General features: G+C 38.2%; 1 protein-coding gene across 1 annotated transcript in view; it reads right to left on the bottom strand.

Moving 5' to 3' along the window:
* Window positions 1-27,052, bottom strand: part of LOC150075981 (uncharacterized) — a 701,253-nt gene that overhangs the window by 237,071 nt on the left and 437,130 nt on the right. Inside the window, 2 exon segments of the mRNA XM_090387465.1 lie at window positions 6,119-7,023; window positions 24,708-24,848. Of these exon segments, the coding sequence (XP_090243591.1) occupies window positions 6,119-7,023; window positions 24,708-24,848 (1,046 nt within the window).

Raw genomic sequence — 27,052 nt, 5'->3', positions numbered from 1 at the left:
TGTAGGAACGGGTATAGAGAAGAGAAATAAGATTGGCTGGGACACAAAAGGGTGTTCTTGCCATAAAAGACTGAAGTTCTGTAAATTACAGCATCTGGAAACTAGGTACCACCTGCAGGGGGCTCTGATTAAGGTGATTAATTAATTGAGGATGGAACCCTAACCCTTGCTCAGATGACATGCATAAGAGAACATAAATTTAAATCTGATGGTTGTAGGATGTGATAAAGTTTGCTTTTAGCCAGAGAGTGGGTGATTGTTCGAAAAAGCTTATCTTGTGTTGTGGAGGTGGATAGTCTGAATAAACTTAAGGAAGAATTAGACAAACTGTTAGAAGAGATGAAAAAATAAATGTGTGTGTGTGTGTGTGTGTGTGTGTGTGTGTGTGTGTGTGTGTGTGTGTGAGAGAGAGAGAGAGAGAGAGAGAGAGAGAGAGAGAGAGTGTGCGTGTGCACATTTTGATTAGGCTATATAAGCTTGCTTCCTTGCATGAATTGCCACTACTAATACTACAATAAAATTATTTAATATTAATTTTAAATTAGTAGATGGCAGAATAGCATTCCTTTATCTTAATTCAAAGATTGTTCATTAAGCTACATTAATTTGAGGTTATCCTATAAAAGAAAAAATAAAATGTATGAATATGGTAGTTCACATTTACCTAACTATGGATATTCATAGTTACGAAAGTGCCTGTATATTTAACGTCCATTTACCCTTAACATATGTTGCCTAAAGAAAGGAAATGACGAGAAAGTTATGGTGGCTCTAAATACAAACATGAGTTATTATCTATACTTTGACAGCATCTGAAAGTATCTGTTATGGTCTATGGCAGCAGTTCCCAACCTTTTTTTACTCGTGAACCCCTTTCAACATATTTTTAATGCGAAACACTAGGCCTATATTCTCTGAAATCGTATAATTTTTCTGAATTTTTATTATAAAATATTTCCAGTACTACGTTTTTATAAGCAACATTGCGTCATAATAAAAATTATTATTAAGTATTATTTATACTTTGTAAAGAAGTTATTATTCAGTCCAAACTAGATTTTGAACAAGCTAAGAGTAGAAAACTTGCTTCTTGTCCAAATGTTAGCCGAGCATTCTGCTCTCTTGCCAAAGCTATAGGCCGCAATTTTTTCCCATCTCTGTTCGCACCTCTGTCAAAACCAGATTGTTCGGTTGCCACATCAGCCAAAGATAAAGCTGACCTGCTAGCATCCTGTTTTTCTTCCAACTCATGTATTGATGATCTTGGTAAATCACCTCAAACCATTCCCAGTACACTCCATTCAATGCCTCCTGTGGTCTTCCGTCAAAAGGATATAAGAAAGATTTTGATGAATCTGATGATAAGAAAGCTCCAGGTCCTGATGGTATTTCTCAACTTGTTCTCAAAACCTGTGCCCCTGAGCTACCCCTGTTTTGTGTCATCTTTTTTCACGTTTTTATTCCAAAGGTGTTTTTCCTTCTTCTTGGAAATTTGCTCATATCCAGCCAGTTCCTAAAAAGAGTGACAAATCCCTACCATCAAATTATCATCCCAATGTGATTACTTCTACTCTTTCTAAAGTAATGGAGAAATCAATTAACCAACAACTCCTAAACTATCTGGAAATCTTTCATCTGATCAACGATTGCCAGTATAGATTCAGTCAGTGTCATTCCACTGGTGATATTCTGGCTTACACTGCCCTACCATTAATATCCGGACATCCCTCCATGGATTGGAAAACAGACCCTATGCATGCAACATGTCACAGAACCTTCTATAAATATGCACACTGGACTTCTAACAGACAATTGCTAAAGTTAGCATGCAAGATGACACGTTCAACAGAATTACCTCAATAGTTCAACAGAATTGATCACCTCAACAAATGCTAGATGCTGATTAACATGGTGTAAGGAGCACGAATCCTGGGCTGTAGAGCAGTAGAAAACAGTCCTATAGACGAACGAGTCGAGGTTCGCAATCTACCAGTCTGATAGCCGTTCCTGGGTGTGGTGAATGCCAGGGGAGCAGTTCCTTCCTGATTGTATCCTCCCTACAATGAAGTTTGGTGGAGGCAGTATCATGGTATGGGGCTCCTTTCATGGTTTGGCTTGAGCCCATTAGTCATTATCGACAAAACTATGAATGCTGTGGACAATTATGCACTTCCAACATTATGGCAATACTTCAGGAAAAGCCCATACTTGAATCAGCAGATCGCCCAAAGAACAAAGCCAAACTGGTAGCTGCATTAAAGGCCGAGTAAAGGAACATATCACCTGACATTTATAAAAAGCAGGTTGAGAGTATGCCGCGAAGATTGAAGGCCGTCATAAAAGCAAAAGTTTCAGCACAAAATATTAAATGACACAATAAAAGCTCTTTTTTTTTTGTCTAAAGGCTGGTGTCTGGATATTAATGGTAGGACAGTATATGTTATCCATCTATGGACAAATTTAATGGAAAAGTTTGGTGAAACTCAAAGTCATTGCTCTTGAGTTTTCAAAGGCTTTTGATCGTGTTTGGCATAAAAGTCTTCTAAATAAGCTTCCATCCTTTGGTTTGCCACTGTTCTTTGTAATTGGGTATACAGTTTTCTCTCTGATGCTCACTGCAGGGGTGATGACAGACAGCTCTCTGTCTTCTAACTTCTCCATTAATGCTGGTGTTCCCCAATGTTCAGTTCTTTCACCCACTCTTTTCCTCTTGTGTATATTAATGACCTTCTTCCATTGACCGGAAATCCTATCAATAGTTTTGCTGACAATAGCACATTGCATTTCATCTTCCAGTTTGAGAAAACTGGCCCTGCTGAAACAGCTTCAACTTCTCGAGTATCCGCTGCCAAATCCTTAAATGCTAATCTCCAGTGGGGCAAAGATAACTTAATTTCAATCCTTCTAAAACTCAGTCCTGCCTTATATCTCACAAAAAGCTATGTTTATCTCCATTGACGCTCCAATTTCTAGGCAAGATCTTGGGAATTACCCTGACTTTTAATCTCTCTTGGCATAAAGCACATTACAAATATTGCATTCTCTGCATCTAAAAAACTGGATTTCTCTTCCATTCTCGGCATTACTTTTCTTCAAAACAGTTGTTGACTCTGTAGAAATCACAAATGCGGTCTACCACATATGGGGGCAGTACTCTCAAAACCTCTCTCAGGCTTCTAGATTTCATTCAAAAGAGGGCAGTTAGATTAATTAATGTCTCATCTCTATCAGAGTCTCTCTACTCTCTGTCTCATAGACACAAATTTCTGTTTCTGCTGCATTCCTTTTCTATAGATATTTGCATGGGTACTATTCTTCTGAATTGGCTTCTATAATTACTGCTCTCTCTCTTTCAAAGAAGTCCGAACATGTGCCACAGTCAACATACTTTTACTGTCCAAGTTCAAACTCACAGAACTTTTTTTTTTTCTTATTACTCATTTATTCATTCAACTTCTGTTTTCTGTAACAACCTTCCTTCATACGCATTTCCTGAAAATTACAATCTACAAAAGTTCTTATTTAACATGATATACTATAAGATAGTAAACTAATTATAAGGAATTGTGGGATATGTGGTTTTTCTTTGGCAATTCTTTACTTTTTATTTAATTTTACTTTATTGTTTATTATTAGTTATATTTTGTAGTTTACAATAATATACCTAAGTAAATTTAAGCAGACGGCATTACAGAATTTTTAGTGTGAACCCCCCGGAACACTTTTGCGAACCCCAGGTTGGGAACAGCTGGTCTATGGGATAGGTGAAATGAGACTTTGTCATTGGCCTATGAGGTTTTGTGAGGGACCACTGGTACCGCTGACAGATACACACTATGTCCACCACCCTAGATAATATAGTTTGTATAAATCCTGTATATATTCAGGTGAATTATAAAAAACAATAGCAATTTAGGTATTTGCCTCAATGTATGCAGAATACAAACGTCAAGAAACTTACAAAACAAAATACACTATAATTTTCAAAAATTCACATTTAATCAGTTAGGCAGTGACAGCTCAAATCATTACAAATTAACAATGAATTATACATATCACAGTGGTACTCTTGGTCTTTAAAACATGTATTCAGCCTGCCCTTCATGTTGAAAATAGATTGTCCTTTGCATATTGAAAATAGATTGTCCTTTGCATATTGAAAACAGATTGTCCATTGATACATTTACAAATTGTGTAAATAGGTTAATTCTATGCTGTTTGTTTGTTTGTTATTTGGTTTTTAGAAGCATTAGCAACTAAGGCCATATTGCTCCGGGAATATACGGTGGTCATTCCCTGACCTTTCCGCATCCTCCGTATTTGGTGGTGACGGGCTCGAACCCCGGTCTAATCAAGAAGCGTGGACTGCTGCTCCTTCCCACCTGGCTACGGAGGCGCTTAATTCTATGCACCTAATAGACTTTACTTGTGGTCAAAAAATATAGACACCTTAGGGGTGATCTGATCAAGTATATAAGGCCCCTAATGGAAGAAGTGAGCTATATTCACGCTGGCAGATAAAACTAGAACAATGGGGCAAGATTATAAAATTTTGGGAAGCAACAAAAGATTAAATCTCATAAAGTTCACTTCAGGCTGCATGCTGTTGATGCTGAAATAAGTTGCCTCCCTAAGTAGTAAGAGGGAGGGGAAAGGATCTCACAAAGTTTGAGTCAGAAATGGAAATTAATCCTAATATTGCTGATAACTTTTAATTTAATCAAACTACTGCATTACAGTTTGTTAGTATTTATGTTTGTTGTTGTTATTTGGTTTTTAGGAGCATTAGCAACTAAGGCCATATTGCTCCGGGGATATGCATTGGTCATTCCCTGACCTTTCCGCATTCTTTGTATTTGGTGGTCACAGGCTTGAATGTCAGTCTAATCAAGAAGTGTGTGCTACGCGCTGCTGCTGCTGCTCCTGCCCACCTGGCTAGAGGCACCGTATTTATGTTTAAAAAATATACAAGCATTATATGGTATGACTTTATAAGTACTACAGTTGTTGAAGGATTTATTTCCTTTAATCACCTACTGGATGTGTCAAAAAATGCTGAACAGCGAACAGTGTATTGCAACATGCCCACAGGCACACTTTAGTATGGTGGTCATCATTCATTATGTTTGTAAAAAAAATTATTCTTTTTTACGATAGTTTGTCTGATAAGAACAAATATTTTTCGTAATAGAAGTCTTGTTAGACAAAAATAAAATAAAATAAATTCTCAACTGCATCCAATGCTTGATAACAGAGTGAACAAAATTTAAGTTTAAATCATAATGCTATGGAAAATTAATATGGGTATGGGCAGGTTGGATATTTTGTACACAAACAAATTTTTATGACTATATTTCTTCAAATAAAAAATAATCAATGAATCAGATTAAAACTGAAGACCATACCGGAGGAATATTAAAATTGATGCTCATATGCGAGTACAAATTTCTAATATTATTCTAACAGATACTTAAATTTTAAAAAAAAAAATTTTTTTTTTTTTTTTTTTTTAAATTTATCTTTGGTTTGTTAGAATACTACAATATACTTAAAGCAAAAATATTTTGCACTTTGCAATAGTAATTTTCATTTTTGTTAGGGGAAGGACAGTGGCCTATAATATTTCATATGTCATCCAAGTATGAAATTTAGATATATCACATATACTAGCACTAATTAGTCTGATTAGTAATGTAAATAAAATATAAGAGCTTAGGAAAATAGCTTTAGAAAAATAAAAATAGAAAAAACAAGTGAATCCGAAGTAAAGGAAGGAAATCTTAGGGAAGTGTGCTTATTTAGTATTTTTTGATATGCAAAATTTTCTCATGGCAAGCAGTTATTTGGCAACATTTATGGTCTTCTAGTTAATATACAAATATTCAGATGCCATACTGTACTTAATTAGTCTAAGGTACTCTTCTACAATAATCTTGATAGTTATTTTTAACAATACTAAATGAGACTATAACATTTCATTATGAATTATTATTACATTATGATTAAATATTCAAAAACTTGAATTGCCTTCTTTAAATCTAAGAGAATTTTTTTTTTATAAAAAATCAAATAACCAGCACAGTAAGAGGTAAAATAATTATTTACATAATGTACTAACCTTCTTTATGCTGTCCATTGCTGCCTTTCTCATCTTTATGTACACCTGTTTTGCTATTGTTTGGTTTCTTCACACCAAAAGTTTCTTCAGCCTTTTTATAAACTAAATCTCTAGCAGCTTGTGGAGACAAGGTACTAAGAATTTCTGGTTCTGGTGGTTTAATTAAACTAGCTGCAAGAGGAGAAATTTTATTGACATTTTGTATTTCTTCACACGTAACAGGCTGTGTTTTAAACCTTGAAGATGAAGACCGACGTCGAAGAATTGGAGGGCATGGAGATTTTGGTTTAAGAACTTCTTCAGTAATTTTTTTATTAAAAAGCTTCATTTTCTCTGCAAGACTTAGTTTTGATGGATCATCTTCAGAATCTGAAGCCTCTGATTTTACTTTAGTATCACTCATATTACTCTTTTCTTCGCCAGCCATTTTTGATGCTTCATGAAGCTCTTCCACTGTCACCGGTTGTGTCTGTGATCGTGGTAGAAATCGTTTGGCTGAAATTTTACTTTTAATATCAATATTTTTTGGAAGATTATTATACTTTTGCTGTGCTTCTAATTGCTGAAAAAGAGAAGTCTTAGCAGCCACACTCATTTTTGACAGTTCATCTTCACTATCAGAACGATTTGCATTGCTTTTCTGAAGAAGAGGTAACTCTGCAAATCTTACAATTGTAGAATGAGAAGGAAATGATCCACTTCTTTCTGCTTCATTAATTTCTTCTACAGTTACTGGAAGAGTACGTCGACGTCTATCTTTTTTCTGAGCTTTGTAGGGTTGAGGATATTCTGTTTTTTGTCTATCATGACTTGACTTTTGCTGTGTTTCTTTTTCAAGTTTTTCAAAAACATTGAATGTTGCTTTCTTAAGGACCAGAGCTGTAAATGCCTGGACTGATTCTAGGCTATGGGGGAAAAAAAATGAGGAACAATATTATTAATTCATTAAAAAAATGCATTTTAGCTAGTAATTAAATTATATTTGTTATAAAGAGAACTTTCTGTTATCTTTTTTCCAATTTTTTGTTTTCTCTTTTTTTTTTTTTTTGGGAATACATTAATGAATTCATAAAACTAAGGTCCATATTCTATTGGGCAAATAGTGCAAACAACTCTTCTCATAAATGTCAGATCTCTCATGTGAGACTACTGCTATGAATTTTGTAAATGGAAACAGAGGATTAGTATAATTTTTGAATATTTTATTTTTCCTATATTGTGTGGGTATAATTAATAGCATAGTGTTTCATAAATTTTAAGTAATATCTATATATTTATTGCTACAAGTAGCTGTGAACAGTGAATTGCTACTACTGTTGTACTAGCACATCACACTGTGTTACTGTGGTACTAGTGTAGCATTCAAGTTTAGTGCTATAGAACTAATTAAAAATTTTTTTTTTTTTTTTTTTATTATTATTTTTTAACTGAAATTGTCTTGAACTGGAATAGCAAACTTATGACCTAGAGCTAAGAGCCTGGAGTCTTGGCTCAGAGGGAATTGCCAAAGGTTGGTCTCCTACAAATCAAGGCCTTATTGCATGCAATGTGCAGTATCTATGCAGACTTGAATGAAGTCAGGATATAATGTCACAGGGGATGCCTTTGTGTGTACTATCTGCAGACAGAGTGAGGAAAGAATCCCTCGAAAGAATTAAATCAGGGACTCATCAAGCACCCAGCTGGACACACTTAATGTTATCATTTACTATTATGTATATGGCTGCATGGCAGCATCACAAACAGGATGCACTGGTACCACAAGAGGTAATTATTTTCTTGATTCCATTGTCAGGGAAGCAGGAAATATTTTATGCAATTAAGATAGGTGGAATGGAAACAGGATATACCTGTCAGGAACAAAAGTTGGTGTTACTGTATAACAATCGTCATATTTTAAGGACATGAAAGGTGATACTGTTGTAAGTGTTGGTACTAATAATGTTAAACATAGGCATTCTGAGGCTTTACTTAACATGTACAAGGTGATGTTGAGGAAAAAACCAAGTTAGGGCTGAATTTGTCTGGAATTTTTCCAAGACATGACAGAATAAAATTTATGTTGAGAGCTTTTCAATCAATTCAGCCTTGTAAAAAGACTGTGCAAGGTTCGTGGGGTAGAATTTTTCACAACATGGTCAGTGCTTGTTAAAAGATGGGACTTTTTATGAAGATAGATACACTTGAACAGAAGAGGTATAAGAACATTCTACTGCTTTCAAAGCAGTGTCAGGTGGGTTGGAAAGCTGTTAGTTTAGGGAGATACACAGACTAATAATTTAATGACAACCATAAGTCAACCATGAGTTGGTGGATTTTTGGCTGCTGTAAAGGGATAAGTACAGTCAGTCCTCGTATAGCACGATAGTTGTGTTCCCAGAAACCCTCGTGCAATGCAAAATCGTGCAATATAAACAACAGGCCCTATGGGAAAAATAGGGTTAGGTGCCGACCACCCAAGATTGAACACACATTTGTAACCAAAACATTACCAAACACAATAAATAATCGCAATAAAATACTTACGTATTTTATTACGACTATTACGTAATAAAATATTGCTAATGCTTTTACTTCTATCGTAAGCAAACTTGTTTTTTGTTTGATTTTCTATCCAAACAGATGACAGCAGTTCCATCTCTTCCAATTCTTTGTGTCTTCATCTAATGGATTTTAATTACACTTTGAGTTGTTCCTGCTATGAAAGTTGTTTTTATTTTCTCTGCATTCTTTCTAATTCTCGGAGTTGCCTCATTTAGATCTGTAGCACATTTAATATCACATGGTCTTTCATTTCGCTCAAAGCGTTTCACAATTTCATATTTTTTCTCAATCGACAGAGGCGGACGGCCATAAGCCTTACCGGGGAAACCCCGGTGGGCTGGAGGCCAGTGTGATTTTGGCCATAAACCATAGTATGAGGCTACTACAAATTTTCCCGGGTAAGAATTTTTGACCCAGTCCGCCTCTGTTTATCGATATTGCTTTTCTTTTTCTCTCTGAATCAGGACGCTTCCTTTTCAAACATTAAGTATTTTACTCATTTTTAGGGAATAAAGCACAATTACAAAACGAGGAGGCACACATGATACACATAAACAAAGCTGCGCTCATATAGCAACTGAATAAACAACACCGTAAAGGCAGAGATACACTATTAACACCTCACATTTTATTACAGCACATTTCTGGGGGTTACTACCATAAAACAATTTCCAGTTGCGTTTCTGCTAGTGGAATCTGTTATAAACTGGTAGTAACTTCGATCTAATTGCATTTGCGATTATACCGATAGCTGGAATTGTTGGTTTTTACGTTATTATGGTGAAATGTGTTTCCCCTTCACTGATATAAAAAACATAAATACATTTTCAGATTCTTCTTTTCATTCCTATCGTGTTGCGTTCAGTTGGGGTGATTCCGCGTGCGACTGCCATTTCTTGTAAACACAAAGGCGAATCGTGCATAAGTGAATTCGGTTCGTGTTATATAAGATATTGTTCCCCTATTTATAAATCGTGTATGATCGAATTCGTGTAATGGAAACACATGTTATACGAGGACTGACTGTATTTTTAATTTTTACCATATTCTTCATTAATTAACATACTACATTGTGTCTTACAGGGATATTAAATAGGTTTTGTAGCATTTGTTAGCTTCTTATTTTGAATTTAACTAGTGATTTTTTGAAGTTACGACTCCTGGTGTTAGCGTCAATATTGTTGAACTAGCTGCCATATTGAAGTCGATAAGAATTAGCGTAGCATATATATATCACGAACTGATAGCATAAGGTATAAAGTAAAACTAAATAGCGTAATATGAAGCACTCATTTAGGAATCTGTTAGCTTATTATAGTATTATCAATTAATCAAAAATATTATTCATCTTATTAAATTTCATTGTTAATTGAATTGTATTTAAATGGAAATCATAATGCAGACTAGAGTTGAGAAGCAAAGATCACAGACTAGCAAGAGTGCTGTGACTCGTGGGAAAAACAAAGGGGGCGATTCTCCAATGCATCACAGTCTCAAAAAATTTGCAAAATGTTTGCCGACGTTTCTAAAACAGGATATGATCTAGCCAAGGAAGATGCCTTTGTGTACGCTAGTTGCCTAGAGTGTCAAGTAATTAGATGCCAACTCAGCATTCTGATGGGCGTCTATGAGAGCTTGAGGTATAGGGTAAATGCCCTCGAAGAAATTAATATGAGGGGCTCATCAAGCTCTCAGCTGCCCAGCTCAATGGCAGAGCTCAGTCCAGTGCATCAGGCAACTCAGAGGCAATCTCCAAGGTAGAATGACTTGTCCCAAAAGAACTAGTTATTGTTGGTGACTCTATTGTCAGGGAGACGGGGAATATACTATGCAAGAAGGATAGGTGGAACAGGACCAGGGTATGTCTGCCAGGGGCAAAAGTTGATGATGTTGTACAGCAGATATCATCTTTTAAGGGCACAAAATGTGATATTGTTGTACATGTTTGAACTAATGACATTAAGAGTAAGAAATCTGCAGATTTACTCAACAAGTACAGGTCAATGTTGAAAAAAAAAAGTCTAGAGTTAGGGTCGAACGTGAGAGTGTCTGCAATTCTGCCGAGACATGATAGGCGGGAGTATATGATGAGAGCCTTTTCGATCAATTCGGCCCTGGAGAGATTGTGCAAGGCTCGAAGGGTAGAATTTTTTTCAGCCTGATCTGTGCTTGTTCACAGGAGAGACTGTTTCTACAGGGATGGGATACGCTTAAATAGAAAGGGTGCAAGAATATTTGCTGAAGCACTGGGAAAGGAAAAATGAGAGTAAGTGTGTGTTATAGGCCTAATGAATCTGACAAGTATAATGAGCAATTGTGCAGAGAAATAGAGTGGGTCAGTAAATCAGAATGTCTTATAAATGGGGGATTTTAACTTTACAGATATCGACTGGAATTTGTAGGTTGGTCACTCACACACTAGCGAGACTTTTGTGGATTTACTGGATGACTGTTTTCTATAGCAACATGTTTGAGAGGCAACCACAGGGAGTAATACTCTTGATCTGATTATCAGCAGTGATTATTCATACATTAAGAATTTGCAGATAAAGGAATCACTGGGTGACAGTGATTACAATGTACTGATGTGGAAATTACTTAAAGATGTAACTACCATCGAGGCTAAAAGAAAGAGCTATTGCTTTCGCAAAGGTGACTACAGGGGTCTCAGACAGTTTTTAAATTCTGTACAGTGGGATCAATTGATGATGTTACCAACGTTGAATTCTAAATGGGAAACCTTCAGGGACTTAATTTTGGAGGCTTTTCATTTCAACTAAGATATACTGTTCAAAAAAGAGTTCTTTTTTGAACAGAAGGAAACGGATGAATCAGATTGGACCACTTAACACAGATGGGTTGACTATTGATGATCATGCTCAGGTAGCTGATAAACTGAATGAGTATTTTGCATCTACATTTAAACATGAGGAGTTATTCAATGAGGTGAGTGCTAGAAGTTTATCAAACTATCAGGGAGCTAAGTGATTTTGTAATAACTGAGAGCAAAGTTAATGAATTATTATTATTATTATTATTATTATTAGCTATATGGTGCAAGGAAGCCTGAGGCTTTTGCTGCACCAGCCAAAAAAAAAAAAAAAAAAAAAAGAATTGTTGAAGTTAAACATAAAAAAGGCACCTGGGGTGGATGGTATCTATCCAGTTATATTAGAGGAGGCCGCAAAGGAAGTAAGCAAACCCTTACCCATAATTATGAGAGCTTCCTTGGACTCGGGGGAAGTCCCCATGGGCTGGAGGTGTGCAAATGTATCACAAATTCACAAAGGGAGTACAAAAGGTGACACAAGTAGTATTAGTAGTAGTGGAATGTGATGCAAGAAAGCAAGTGTATGAGCTTATGCAGGTCAGCCAAAAAAAAAAAAATTTACAAAACAAATCTCTCTAAATGTTTGTCCAGTTCCTTCTTAAATTTATTTAACCTATCAACTTCCACAACGACAGATGGAAGTTTGTTCCAGCAATTAACCACCCGCTGGCTAAAGGCAAATTTCCACACATCTATTCTACATCTGTCTTTCCTTAATTTGAATTTATGCCCCTTAAGGTTCATAATCTGAACAAGTGGAAGATTCCCGTCAGAATTCAGCGTGCTCAATCCATTCAAGGCCTTATACACCTCAATCAGATCACCGCACAGGTGCCTAGTCTCCAGCCACTGTAATTTGCAGAACTTAAGCCTCTCTTGGTAAGAGGATCCCTTCATTCCCCTCACCAATCTTGTTGCCCTTCTCTGTATACGCTCAAGCAAATCTACATCCTTCCTAAAGTGAGGCCTCCAGATCTGTAAGTAGTACTCAAGGCGTAGCCTGACCATTTCCTTATACAGAGAGACAATCACCTCCTTTTCCCTGCTAGCAAAATTCCTATATATCATTGACAAAACCCCATTACCTGCCCTGGAAATCATATCTGACTGCAAAATTACTCCCAGGTCTTTTTCATTTTCTACCACCTTAAGTGTAGTACTACACAGTTGGTACATTTCTCTGTGGTTACTTCTACACATATGCAGTACTTTGCATTTGTGAAGGTTAAACTTCAGTTGCCACTTCTCAGCCCATCTGCCCAAATTTTCTAGATCCTGTTGCAGTAGCACACTGCCATTACTGTCATTAACAACCCTGTCAACTTTGTATCATCTGCAAACTTCGACACTAAGCCTGATATACCTTCATCAATATCATTGATAAATATACAAAACAACAGTGGACCCAACACCGAACCCTGTGGGACTCCACAAATAACATTAGTCATGAAGAGCAGCACCCATTGATTACCACCCTCTGTCTTCTCCCACTCAACCATCCTTTTATTCATTGAACTATAGACTTGTTAGTTTAACTTGTGTTGGGGAAATTAATGGAATCACTGGTTAAAGAAGCATTGTAGGATCATCTAGACAAGACTGCAGTAATAGTCAAGAAACAGCATGGATTTGTTAAAGGGAGGTCTTGTCTGACCAATTTGATTGGACACTATCATGTGATTACAAAGGAACTGAATGCCAAAAATAATTTTGATATCATATACAGTACTTGGATTTTAGGAAAGCTTTTGATACTGTTGCACATGCAAGATTGCTATACAAATTGGAGAGGTATGGCATTAAGGATAAATTACTACAATGGATAAAGGGATGGTTGAGTGAGAGACGACAGAGAGTGGTAATCAGTGAACACTGCTCTTCGTGGACAAATGTTATTAGTGGAGTTCACCAGGGTTCGGTGTTGGGCCTATTGTTGTTTTGTATATTTATCAATGTATATCAAGTTTAATGTCCAAGTTTGCAGATGATACAAAGATTGGCAGGGTTGTTAACAACAGTAAAGACAATATGCTACTCCAATTGGCTCTAGATAAGTTGGGAAAATTGGCTGAGAAGTGGCAACTGAAGTTTAACATTGACAAATGCAAAGTATGGGTAGCAACAACTGAAGAGAAACGTACCAACTGTGTGGTTCTACACTCAGGGAAGGGAAAGTGAAAAAGACTTGGGAGTAATTGTGCAGTCGAATATGAAGTTTGCTGAGCAGTGCAGATGGGCTGCCAGGGCAGGTCATGGAGTCTTGTCAATGATATATAGGAATTTTGCTAGAAGGGACAGGGAGGTGATTATCCTGTTATACAAGGCAATGGTCAGGCCACATCTAGAGTACTGTGTACAAGTCTTTAGGCCTCATTTTAGGAAGGATGTAAAGTTGCTAAAACGAGTACAAAGCAGGGCAACAAGATTGATGAGGGGAACAAAGGGGTGCTCTTACCAAGAAAGGCGTAATTTCTGCAAATTGCAGTGCCTGGAGAGTAGGCACCTGTGAGATGGTCTGATTGAGGTGTATAAGGCATTGAATTGGTTGAGCAAGTTGAAAGCTGATGAGATTCTTCCTCTTGTTCAGATAAAGAACCTGAGGGGGCACAGATTCAAATTGAGGAAAGACAGTTGTAGAATAGATATGTGGAAATTTTCCTTTAGCCAGCGGGTAGTTGATGTGTGGAACAGATTTCCATCTTTTGTTGTGGAAGTTGATAGCCTATAAATTTAAGGCTGAGCAGGACAGGCGTTTGGAACGAATGGAGGGGTCAAATGGGAGGGTTTTTTTTTTTTTTTTGCTGATGCATAAACTTCCGCACATCTGTCTTTTTTCAATTTGAATTTATGCCCTGTCAGGTGATTATTCTGAGCAAGAGAAAGAATCCCATCAGCATTGAGCATGCTCAAACCATTCAAAGCTTTATTCACCTCTATCAGATCACCTCGCCGGTGCTTATTCCCCAGACACTGTAATTTGCAAAACCTTAAGGCTTTCTTCGTAAGAGCAACCCTTTGTTCCATTCACTAATCTTGTTGCCCTTCTCTGTACTCGTTCCAGCAGCTCTACATACTTCTTGAAATGAGGCCTCCAGACCGGTATACAGTACTCAAGGTGTGGCCTGACTGACCATTGCCTTAGACAAGGGAATAATCACCTCCCTATCCCTGCTAAAAAAATTCCTGTATATCATTGACAAGACACCATGAGCTACTCTTGCAGCCCGTCTGCACTGCTCAGAAAACTTCATATCTGCCTGCACAATTACCCCCAGGTCATTTTCACTCTCTACCACTGTCAGCATAGTACCACACAGTTGATACGTTACTCTGGGGTTGCTGTTTCCCATATGTAGTACTTTACATTTGTCAATGTTAAACTTCATTTGCCATCTCTCAGCCCATCTGCTCAACCTTTCCACATCCTGTTGCAGCAGCAAAACGTCAGTAGTGTCCTTAACAACCCTGCCAACCTTTGTATCGTCTGCAAACTTGGACATTAAGCTTGATATACCATCATCAATATCATTTATAAATACAGAAAACAACAGTGGACCCAACATTGAACCCTGAGGGACTCCACTAATAACATTAGTCCACGATGAGCAGTGTCCATTGATTACAACTCTCTGTCTTCTCCCCCTCAACCATCCCTTTATCCATAACAGCAATTTGCCTCCAATGCCACACTGCTCCAATTTGTGCAGCAGTCTTCCATGTGCAACAGTATCAAAAGCCTTTCTAAGATTCAAATATATAATATCAAAGTTATTCCCTGTATCCAGTTCTTTTGTGACTGCATTGTAGTATCCAATCAAATTGGTCAGGCAAGACTTTCCCTTAACAAAACTATGCCGTGTCCGAGCTATAACTGAAGTCCTGTCTAGATGGTCCTGCAGTGCTTCTTTAACCAGTGCCTCCATTAATTTTCCTGGAACAGAAGTTAAACTCATAGGTCTATAATTACTTGTGTCAGCCTTTGATCCTCCTTTGTGAATTGGGGTCACATTTGCACATCTCCAGTCTATGGGTACCTCCCTGAGTCCAAAGAAGCTCTCATAATTACGGCTAAGGATTCGCTTACTTCCTTTGCTGCCACCTTTAATATAACTGGATAGATCCCATCCACCCCGGGTGCCTTTTTTATGTTTATCCTCAACAATTTCTCCTCCACTTTCCTCTCAGTTATTACAAAATCATCTAGCTCACTGCCAGAGTTTATTTCACCTCCGACATTCCCTTTCATGAATAACTCCTCATGAGTGAATGCAGATGCAAAATACTCGTTTAGTTTGTTAGACACCTCAGCAGGATCCTCATCTGTTGAACCATCAATATCCAGTGGACCCTTTTGATTCATCCCTTTCCTTCTAGAGTTTATATAGGTAACGAACTCTTTTCTGTTTTTCTTTGCATCCTTTGCTAAGGATTTCTCATAATCTGCCTTTGCCTGCCAAATCTCCTTTGTGACTTGGTTACAGACCAGATTATATCTATCATAGGCTTCCATGTCACCCATTAATTTATATGTATCCCATGCATTTTTCTTCTCTGCCATATGTTTCATTAGTTCATCTGACATCCATTTAGGCCTAAACCTTGAACAGTATTTCTTAGTTGGTATGTAAAGCCTAGTAGCTTCCAAGATAAGTTCTTTGAATGCTTCCCATTTTGAATTTGCTGTTGGTAACATCATCAGTTGGTCCCACTGTATAGAATTTAAATACTGTCTCAGACCATCGTAGTCACCTTTATGAAAGCAAACACCCTTCCCTTTACCCCTGATGGTAGTTACCTCTTTGAGTAAATCTCACTTCAGCACAATGTGATCACTGCCACCTAGTGGTTCCTTTATCTGCAGATTCTTAATGCATGATGAATCACTACTGATAATCAGATAAAGAGTATTACTCCCTCTAGTTGCTTCCCGAACATGCTGATGTAGAAAACAATCATCCAATAAATCCACAAAAGCCTTGCTAATGTATGAGTGACCAACCCACAAATTCCAGTCAATATCTGGGAAATTAAAATGCCCCATTATAAGACTCTCTGATTTACTGGTCCACTTTGTTTCCCTTTACAGTTTCTTGTTATACTCATCATAGTCATTAGGCCTATAGCACACTCCTACTCTCAATTTTGATCTCCCAATGCTTATGTCACACCAAACTGACTCGACACTGCATTGTCCAGCGATGTCGACTGGCTTCTCTTCCTTGGATTTTATGTATTACTAAACTAATAGCATAACCCTTCCTCCCTTTCTATCCTGTCTATCCTTTCTGTACACATTGTACTCGCCAAATTTCAGTTCTGCATTCCTTATATCTGTGTGATATCACATCTCTGATATTCCAACAATATCTGCCTTTGATGTTTTGAGCAATAGCTCAAATTCATCAAATTTATTTACCAAACTCCTAGCATTGGTGTACATGCAACTATACATGCACCTGTTCCTAATCTTAGCTACCCTAAGACAACCCATGTGTTTACTTCTCCCGCAATGACTCCCAGCAGTCTCTGAAATATCCTGCATCTTGTTTTCCAGGCTGTTGCCCATTCCAATAGAAGCAGTGCAAGAATCACTGGATAGAATCACAAGAATCACTTTTTTATGTTGAGGATAAACATAAAAAAGGCACCCGGGGTGGATGGGATCTATCCAGTTACATTAAACGAGGCAGCAAAAAAAGTAAGCAAACCCTTAGCCATAATTATGAGAGCTTACTTGGATTTTGGGGGGGGGGGTTATCCATGGACTGGAAATGTGCAAATGTGACCCCAATCGACAAAGGAGGATCAAAGGGAGACACAGGTAATTGCAGACCTGTTAGTTTAACTTCTGTTCCAGGGAAATTAATGGAGGCATTGGTTAAAGAAGCATTGCAGGATCATCTAGACAAGACTTCAGTTATAGCTCGGACACAGCATGGGTTTGTTAAGGGGAAGTCTTGTCTGACCAATCTGATTGGATGCTATGATGTAGTCACAAAGGAACTGACTGGATGAAAAGAATAATTTTGATATCATATATTTGGATCTTAGAAAGGCTTTTGATACTGTTGCACATGGAAAACTGCTGCACAAATTGGAGCAGTGTGGCATTGGAGGCAAATTGCTGTTATGGATAAAGCAATGGTTGAGTGGGAGAAGACAGAGAGTGGTAACAATGGACACTGCTCTTTGTGGACTTATGTTATTAGTGGAGTCCTCCAGTGTTCAATGTTGGGTCCATTGTTGTTTTCTGTATTCATTAATGATATTGATGATAGGCTTAATGTCCAATTTTGCAAACGATACGAAGGTCGGCAGGGTTGTTAATGACATTAATGACAGTACACTGCTGAAACAGGATCTAGAAAAGTTGAGCAGATGGGCTGAGAGGTGTCAACTGAAGTTTAATATTGACAAATGTAAAGTACTGCATATTGGAAGCAGTAACGTATCAACTGTTAGTTGATTTTGTAATAACTGATATTTATAAATGATATTGATGATGGTATATCAAGCTTAATGTCCAAGTTTGCAGACGATACAAAGTTTGGCAGGGTTGTTAAGGACACTACTGATGCTATGCTGCTGCAACAGGATCTGGAAAGGTTGAGCAGATGGGCTGAGAGGTGGCAAATGAAGTTTAACATTGACAAATGTAAAGTACTACATATGGGAAACAGTAACCCCAGAGCAACGTACCAACTCTGCGGTACTGCACTGATAGTGGTAGAGAATGAAAAGGACCTGGGTGTAATTGTGCAGGCAGATATGAAGTTCTCTGAGCAGTGCAGACGAGCTGCAAGAGTAGCTCATGGTGTCTTGTCAATGATATTCAGGAATTTCTCTAGCAGGGATAAGGAGGTGATTATTCCCTTGTATAAGGCAATGGTCAGGCCACACCTAGAGTACTGTATACAGGTCTGGAGGCCTCATTTCAAGAAGGATGTAGAGCTGCTGGAACGAGTACAGAGAAGGGCAACAAGATTAGTGAATGTAACAAAGGGGTGCTCTTACGAAGAAAGGCTTAAGTTTTGCAAATTACAGAGTCTGGAGACTAGGCACCGGCGAGGTGATCTGATAGAGGTGTATAAGGCCTTGAATGGTTTGAGCATGCTCAATGCCGATGGGATTCTTCCTCTTGCTCAGAATAATCACCTGAGAGGGCATAAATTCAAATTGAGGAAGGACAGATGTAGGATAGATGTGCGAAAATTTGCCTTTAGCCAGCGGGTAGTTGGTTGGTTGGTTGGTGGAACAGACTTCCATCACTGAAGTTGTTGAAGTTGATAGCCTAAACAAATTTAAGGCTGAGCTGGACAGGTATTTCAAACGAATGGAGGGGTGAAATGGGAGTGTTTTTTTTTTTTGGCTGATACTGAATAAGCTTGCTTTCTTGCATTGTGTGCCTCTACTAATGCTAACTGTGTGGTACTATACTGACAGTGGTAGAGAGTGAAAATGACCTGGGGTTAATTCTGCAGGCAGATATGAAGTTTTCTGAGCAGTGCAGACAGTATGCAAGAGTAGTTCATGGTGTCTTTTCAATGATATACAGGAATTTTTCTAGCTGAGATAAGAAGGTGATTATCCTCTTGTATAAAGCAATGGTGAGGCCACACCTTGAGGCCCCATTTTAAGAAGAATGTAGAGCTGTTGGAACAAGTAGAAGAAGGGCAACAAGATTAGTGAATGGAACAAAGGGTTGCTCTTATGAAGAAAGGCTTGACTTTTGCAAATTACAGTGTCTGGAGACTAGGCATCTGCGAGATGATCTGATTGAGGTGTATAAAGCCTTGAATGGTTTGAGCATGCTCAATGCTGATGGGATTTTTCCTCTTGCTCAGAAAAAGCGCATGAGAGAGCATAAATTCAAATTGAGGAAAGAAAGTTGTAGGATAGTCATGCAGAAATTTGCCTTTAGCCAGTGAGTGGTTGATGGTTGGAACAAACTTCTATCTGGCATTGTAGAAGTTGATAGCTTAAATAGATTTATGGCAGAACTAGACAAACATCTGGAGTGAGTGGATGGGTGAAATGAGGAGAGGGTGTATGGTGTTTTTTTTTTTTTTTTTGGCTGATGCTATATAAGCTTGCTTTCTTGCATCATGTGCCCTTGCTAATGCTAATTACAGTTGTTACCGTTGGTTGAAGAACTGTTTTACTACCCTGCAGGTGTTTAGGTTTGTGGCTTTCTGGAGTTCCATGTAAGTGTTCTGTGGGAGGCCTATTGTTGCTAGGTTCTTATGGAGGCTCTTTGGCACCATGCGGTGGGCGACATGATGATTCGGATGGTCATTACTTGTTCTATATGCCACATATCTTTGACTTCCCATTATTAATATTGTTGTTATATTATTTCTCACTGATGGAGAGTTCCACCCCATGACAGGTACTGATACAAAATGCACAGGGTGGTTGTTATGTCTGGTATTACTGTTATTCAAGGAACTCTCTAAATATCCTACAGGTGTTCAGGATTGCAACTTTCAGGAGTTCCTTGTAGGTGTTCCCTGGGAGGGTATTGCTGCTAGGTTATGTAGGATCATTATACCGGTCACTGACACGATAACAAGATGGTCGTTACTTGTTGCATATGCTATATCTCTTTGATCTCCTGTCTTAGGTCTGTGTACTTCCTGATCTTTTTCTTATGGGTTTTCTGAAGGTTTCCAGTATTGGGCACAGACATGTCATTCAGATAGATAGATAGATAGATAGTTTTTCCTTGTTGTCAACAAGGGTTATGTCTGGTCTGTTGTGCGGGATTGTCTTGTCCGTTATTATGGTGCAGTCCCAGTACAGCTTGTGGGTTGCAGTCTCTAATATAGCCTGGGGTATATATTTGTAATATGGAACACTATCTTTAATCAATTGGTATTTCCTTGCTAGCTCCTGATATTAATCTTGCATCCTGCGGTGATGTTTCGGATCGGATCATTTCTGAGGCCAAGTGGCATCGTTGACACATGTCATCTGACACTCCGGGCCTCTTGGTGATGCATTTTCTATAGTTTCTGGTGTTGATTAGCTGATCTTGGATGGTGAGTATGAATCCTTAGGTCTCGTGGAAGAGCATACCACTCTTGAGCCATGCACTTGAAGCCATTTTATTTATGTGGTCTTAGTATTAGTAATGGCCACATGGTGGAAGGAAGCCTATGGCTTATGATGCACCAGCCAAAAAATAAAGAAATAAAATAAAATAAATAATAAAAATAAAATATAATAATAAGAAAATTAAAAAAAATAAATAATTAATAAGAGAAAAGGAAATACACAACCTGAGTTTCCCTCCTTCCATAGGTAACTATCCAGCTGACCTTTGAATTTCTCCAAACTGTCAGCCTCTACCACCCATGTAGGCAACTTATTCCAGTAATTTATATCTCGCTGACTAAAATAAAACTTTCTGCAATCCATTCTAAACATCCCACCTGCGTAACTTGAAATTACATGTCTCTAGTTCTAGAATCATTTATAACCATGAAAATTTCATCCTCATTCATTTTACTTAGGCCTCTCAGAGCCTTAAACACCTCAATCAAGTCCCCTCTAAGGTGGCTAGTCTCCAAGCTCGGCAACCCACATATTCGAAGTCTTTCCTCATATGGACACCCCTTTGCCAATCTCACCAAGAATTACCCATCTTTGGACCTTTTCAAGAAGCACAATGCCTTTCTTTAGATGGAGTCTCCATACTTGAACACAGCATTCCAAGTTTGATCTAACAATAGCCTTATATAATGGAATTATGATGTCCTTGTCTCTACCAGCAATTGTTCAATAAATTATCGATAGGACACCATAGGCTTTCCTTGCAACCTGTCTACAATGCTTGGAGAACTTCATGTCTGACTGTATTGTAACACCCAGTTCTCTTTCCTCCACTAATGGCTTTAGTTCAATTCCACCAAGTTTATAAGTAATTACTGTCACCAGGTTAATACCTTACACTTTGAAGGATTAAATCATAGCTGCCATTTTTCTGACCATCCCTGAAGTCTATCTAGGTCATTCCGAAAAAGCTCTGCTTGGCAGAGATCAGTAACTATTCTACCAATCTTTACATCATCTGCAAATTTAGACATCACGCCCTCTATCCCTTCATCAAAGTCATTTATGAAAATCAAAAACAACAGTGCTCCCAATACTGATCCTTGGGAAACCCCACTTCTCATATCAACCCACTCTGAGGAATAACCATTTATCACAACCTTCCGTCTCCTGCCCTGAAGCTATCCAGCTATCCATCTAAGGATTTTCCTTGTGATTCCAACCAGTTCCAGCTTGTAAAGTAACCGCTCATGTGGGACTTTGCTGAAATCCAAATAAACCATGTCAAAATTATCCCCTATATCCAGCTCTTGAATGATCACATCAAAATAGCTAACCAGATTAGTTAAACATGATTTTCCATTTACAAAACTATGCTGGGTATCCTTCAAAATTCCATTTCTATCTAAATGATCTTGAATTCACCCTTGATTATCATCTCCATGATTTTCCCTACTACTGAAGTTAGACTGACCGGCCAGTAATTTCTCACTTCACTGTTAGAACCAACCTTATGTATTGCAGCTACATTGGCACTTTTCCAATCCAACGGAATCACTCCCAAGTCCAGTGATGCTCTCATAATTAGCCTCAATGGTTCAATGCATCATTTGCCACCTCCCTTAAGATTATAGGGTATATGCCATCTAGGAGCCTTACTGGCCTGTAGGCTCAAAAGTTTTTTTCATTAAATAAACATGTGAAATTTCAACATCATTAATTACATTTTTTTCAACTTCACTCCCATAATTTCTCTTTGACATAAAGGGTTTTTCTTCTGTAAATATTGATGCAAAGTAACTGTTGTGTTCATCTACAACTTCAGCTGGGGTACCTAATATTGCCCCATGTCCATTACATAAGGTCCAATCTGGTTTGTCCTTCTCATTTATATATGTGAAGAATTCCTTATCCCCACTCTTTGCTCTCTCTTTGTCAACGATTTCTCATAATCTGCCTTTGCCAGCCTAACCTTTTCTGTGGCACTATTACAGATCAATTTGTAGCTGTTATAGGCTTCAGTACTTTTTATTGCTCTGTAACTTTTCCATGTTATCTTTTTCTGCTCAAGTAATATGGAAATTTCATTATTCATCCAACTTGGAATCTTCCTCATGGAGTATTCTTTAATGGTATATATGCATCCAAGGCTTCTGTGATTAATGTTTTAAAGGTATACCATAATTCAATTGTATTCACTCTCTGTGTGATACTACCCAGTTAGCAGAGGCTATGTAGCACCTTAAGCCATCGTAATTTGCTTTACTGAAATTATAACCCATTCTTTTGCCTTTAACTACAGCTATCTCTCTCTTCATCATCCACCGTAGAACTCCACGATCACTTCCTGTAGTGTCAGCCCTATTATGTCATCTGGTTCATGGGTGATGAGGTCTAGAATATTCTTTTCCCTAGTACTTTCCCTGACATGTTGATACAAATAACAATCATCTAGTTGATTGTTATTTGTATTTATCTTGATGGAGGTCATTGCAGTGTCTACCTGTTGTTGTTTGGTTTTTAGGAGCATTAGCAACTAAGGCCATATTGCTCCGGAATATGCGATGGTCATTCCCTGACCTTTCCGCATCCTCCGTATTTGGAGGTGACAGGCTCGAACCCCGGTCTAATCAAGAAGTGTTGCTTCGCACTGCTGCTGCTCCTTCCCACCTGGCTACGGAGGCGTCGCAGTGTCTACCATAGAGTGTCTTCTTTGCCCATCTTTCTATTTTTGTATGTTCCATCTGGGCAGGAGGGGACTCCTCACTTAGTCTGAGTGGGTATGCCACTTGTCTATCTTCCTTATGGCCTGGTAGAGTGCCTGTTGTGTTTTTCTGGAAGTAATCCTTCAGGTTAGCTAGTGCTATCTTCTATTTCTCGATGAGGTCTATCAGGTCTTTTTCTCCTTTCAGAGCTATCGTCAGTCTTTCCATGACTGACGGGTGGTGTTGGTGACTCTTGGTCATCGTCGTCCTTGACTTGATATCTCATGATATCTTCCAGCTTGGTGTTAGTCCAATCTATGATCCTGAAGGAGTATGTTAGCATTGGGGGGCTGTATAGGTGGTTATGGCTTTAACTGGGTCTCCCCCCCCCCCCCGCCGTTCAGCTTTGCTTTGAGCAGGCTTCTGAGTCTTTAATATTATTTTTGGTCAGGCAGGCCTTGATCTTCTTATACTCCAACTGCTGAGCCTCCAGGTATTTGTAGGTCTCTCCCCCTGTCATGGCCTTGATCTCTTTACCAGTTTGCAACTGGTAGTTTCAGCCAACTAATTTCTCCTGATGCAATCCGTGGATCTTACATTTGTCTAGACCAAATTCCATCCTAATATCATTGCTGAACTCTTCAGTGATCCGGAGTAGTTGCTTCTCAGTTATTATTATTATATTAATTAAGTAATAAGTATATTAATTATAATTATTATTGCTGTTTTTAATATTTTTTTTATCTTTTCTTTATTTTTATTTCTGCTCTTTTTGGCTGCTGCAGCAAAAGCTTCTGGCCTCCTAGAGTTTTGTAATTAGTTTCTTATTCAATATCAATACAGCAAACGTTATCCTTTTTTATTTGATCGGGGAAAAATAAATATTGAGGCTATTTATTTGTGAAAACATATCGTAATCTTATGGAGCTTTGCTTGCATGCACATGTTTATTAGTTACACGTAACTGTGGGAGTGACCCAGTTGGGAAGGATATTTTCACTGCATAAAATGGCTCAAAAGTCTTTCCATTATGCAGTGAACTCTCCTCCCTGACGGGAGTTTACTGCATAATAGCTGTTCCAGAAGAAGGGTTTTTTTCCCCTTAGCATGCCATTCCCCCTCCCCTGCTTAAGGAAAAACTTTTCACAGCTGGCGCTTATATCTTGACCAAATTTAACCTGGTAATAATCACTATTAATTTTGATTACTACAACTGTGAAAAGCCAGATATTTTAACTAGTGGTCAATAAATGAACCTTGTCAACAAAGAAACTCTTTTCAATTAAAGACAAAATAACACGATGGAAATTCTTCCCTCTCATTTATAATTTCGTACTTGACTACAAAATGTTAAGAAAGTTTAATTATTTGCCTTATGTTCACAAAAAGAGAGAGAGAGAGATATGAAAAATATAATAACAAAACTGATGCTGTTCATATATACTTAGAAACATACCTGTCTGTTTCATTCAGCTCCACTTGTGTAACTGGCTGTGTTCGATATCGAATATTGTTCTGGCGGTCAAATCGTCTACTTAAAGTTTTTTTTGCTTCCAGAGGAATCTTTGGAATATTGTGTAGAATGCTGCTATGGTTGCTATTATAAAAAGCAAAACTTTAGCCCTTCAAAACTATTCAATCAATCACACAATAAATTGTTTCAACAAATAAAATTTAACAAAATTTTATTTTTACATCAGGTACGATCATTTGACTATAAGTAATTAAAACAAAAATGTCCTCAATCAATGACAAATTAACAACATACTGAATCAGATTTGTATTTTCAGTTGCTTCAATTATTCTAGGGTCACTAAGATTTTTTGCCATTAGCATTAGCATTAGTAGAGGCATTTGATGCAAGAAAGCAAGCTTATGCAGCATCAGCCAAAAAAAAAAAAAAAAAAAAAAAAACCAACTTCCACTTCACCCCTCTGTTCGTTCAAAATACCTGTCCAGCTAAGCCTTAAACTTATTTAGGCTATCAACCTCCACTACAAGGGATGGAAGTCTGTTCCACCAACCAACCACCCGCTGGCTAAAGGCAAATTTCCGCACGTCTATCCTACATCTGTCTTTCCTCAATTTGAATTTATGCCCTCTCAGGTGATTTTTCTGAGCTAGAGGAAGAATCCCATCAGCATTGAGCATGCTCAAACCATTCAAGGCTTTATACACCTCTATCAGATCACCTCGCTGGTGCCTAGTCTCCAGACACTGTAATTTGCAAAACTTAAGCCTTTCTTCGTAAGAGCACATCTTTGTTCCATTCACTAATCTTGTTGCCCTTCTCTGTACTCGTTCCAGCAGCTCTACATCCTTCTTGAAATGAGGCCTCCAGACCTGTATACAGTACTCTAGGTGTGGCCTGACCATTGCCTTATACAAGGGAATAATCACTTCCTTATCCCTGCTGGAAAAATTCCTGTATATCATTGACAATACTCCATGAGCTACTCTTGCAGCCCGTCTGCACTGCTCAGAGAACTTCATATCTGCCTGCACAACCATCCTCAAGTCCCTTTCATTCTCTACCACTGTCAGTGTAGTACCACAGAGTTGATACGTTGCTCTGGGGTTGCTGTTTCCCATGTGTAGTACTTTACATTTGTCAATGTTAAACTTCATTTGCCACCTCTCAGCCCATCTGCTCAACCTTTCCAGATCCTGTTGCAGTAGCATAGTGTCAGTAGTGTCCTTGACAACCCTGCCAACCTTTGTATCGTCTGCAAACTTGGACATTAAGCTGGATATACCATCATCAATATCATTTATAAATACAGAAAACAATAATGGACCCAACACTGAGCACTGAGGGACTCCACTAATAACATTAGTCCACGATGAGCAGTGTCCATTGATTACCACTCTCTGTCTTCTCCCCCTCAACCACCCCTTTATCCATAGCAGCAATTTGCCTCCAATGTCACACTGCTCCAATTTGTGTAGCAGTCTTCCATGTGCAACAGTATCAAAAGCCTTTCTAAGATCCAAGTATATAATATCAAAGCTATTCCCTGCATCCAGTTCTTTTGTGACTGCATCATAGTATCCAATCAAATTGGTCAGGCAAGACTTCCCCTTAACAAAACCATGCTGTGTCCGAGCTATAACTGAAGTCTTGTCTAAATGATTCTGCAGTGCTTCTTTAACCAGTGCCTCCATTAATTTTCCTGGAACAGAAGTTAAGCTCACGGGTCTATAATTACTTGTGTCAGCCTTTGATCCTCCTTTGTGAATTGGGGTCACATTTGCACATTTCCAGTCTATGGGTACCTCCCCTGAGTCCAAGGAAGCTCTCATAATTATGGCTAAGGGTTTGCTTACTTCCTTTGCTGCCTCATTTAATATAACTGGATAGATCCCATCCACCCCAGGTGCCTTTCTTGTGTCCATCTTCAACAGTTTCTCCTCCACTTTACTCCCAGTTATTTCAAGATTCTGTAGTTTACTGCTAGAGTTGAATACACCTCTGGCATTCCCCTCGCTGAATAACTCCTCATGTGTGAATGTCGATGCAAAATATTCATTTAGTTTGTTAGCTACCTGAGCAGGATCATCAACAGTTGATCCATCAATATCAAGTGGACCAATCTGATTCATCCCCTTCCTTCTAGAGTTTACATAAGTAAAGAACTCTTTGCTGTTTTTCTTTGCATCCCTTGCCAAGGATTTCTCGTAATCTGCCTTCGCCTGCCTAACCTCCTTTGTAACTTGGTTGCATATCAACTTGGATCTATCATAGGCTTCTGTGTCATGTGTTAATTTGTAAGTATCCCATGCATTTTTCTTCTCTGCCAT

The sequence above is a fragment of the Mastigoproctus giganteus genome, chromosome 13, assembly GCF_048544385.1.
Source record: "Mastigoproctus giganteus isolate SK-2022 chromosome 13, ASM4854438v1, whole genome shotgun sequence".
In the NCBI taxonomy this organism is placed as follows: Eukaryota; Metazoa; Arthropoda; class Arachnida; order Uropygi; family Thelyphonidae; genus Mastigoproctus; species Mastigoproctus giganteus.
Note: the sequence above shows the minus strand (reverse complement) of the source record. Positions and strands in the feature narration are given on the sequence as shown.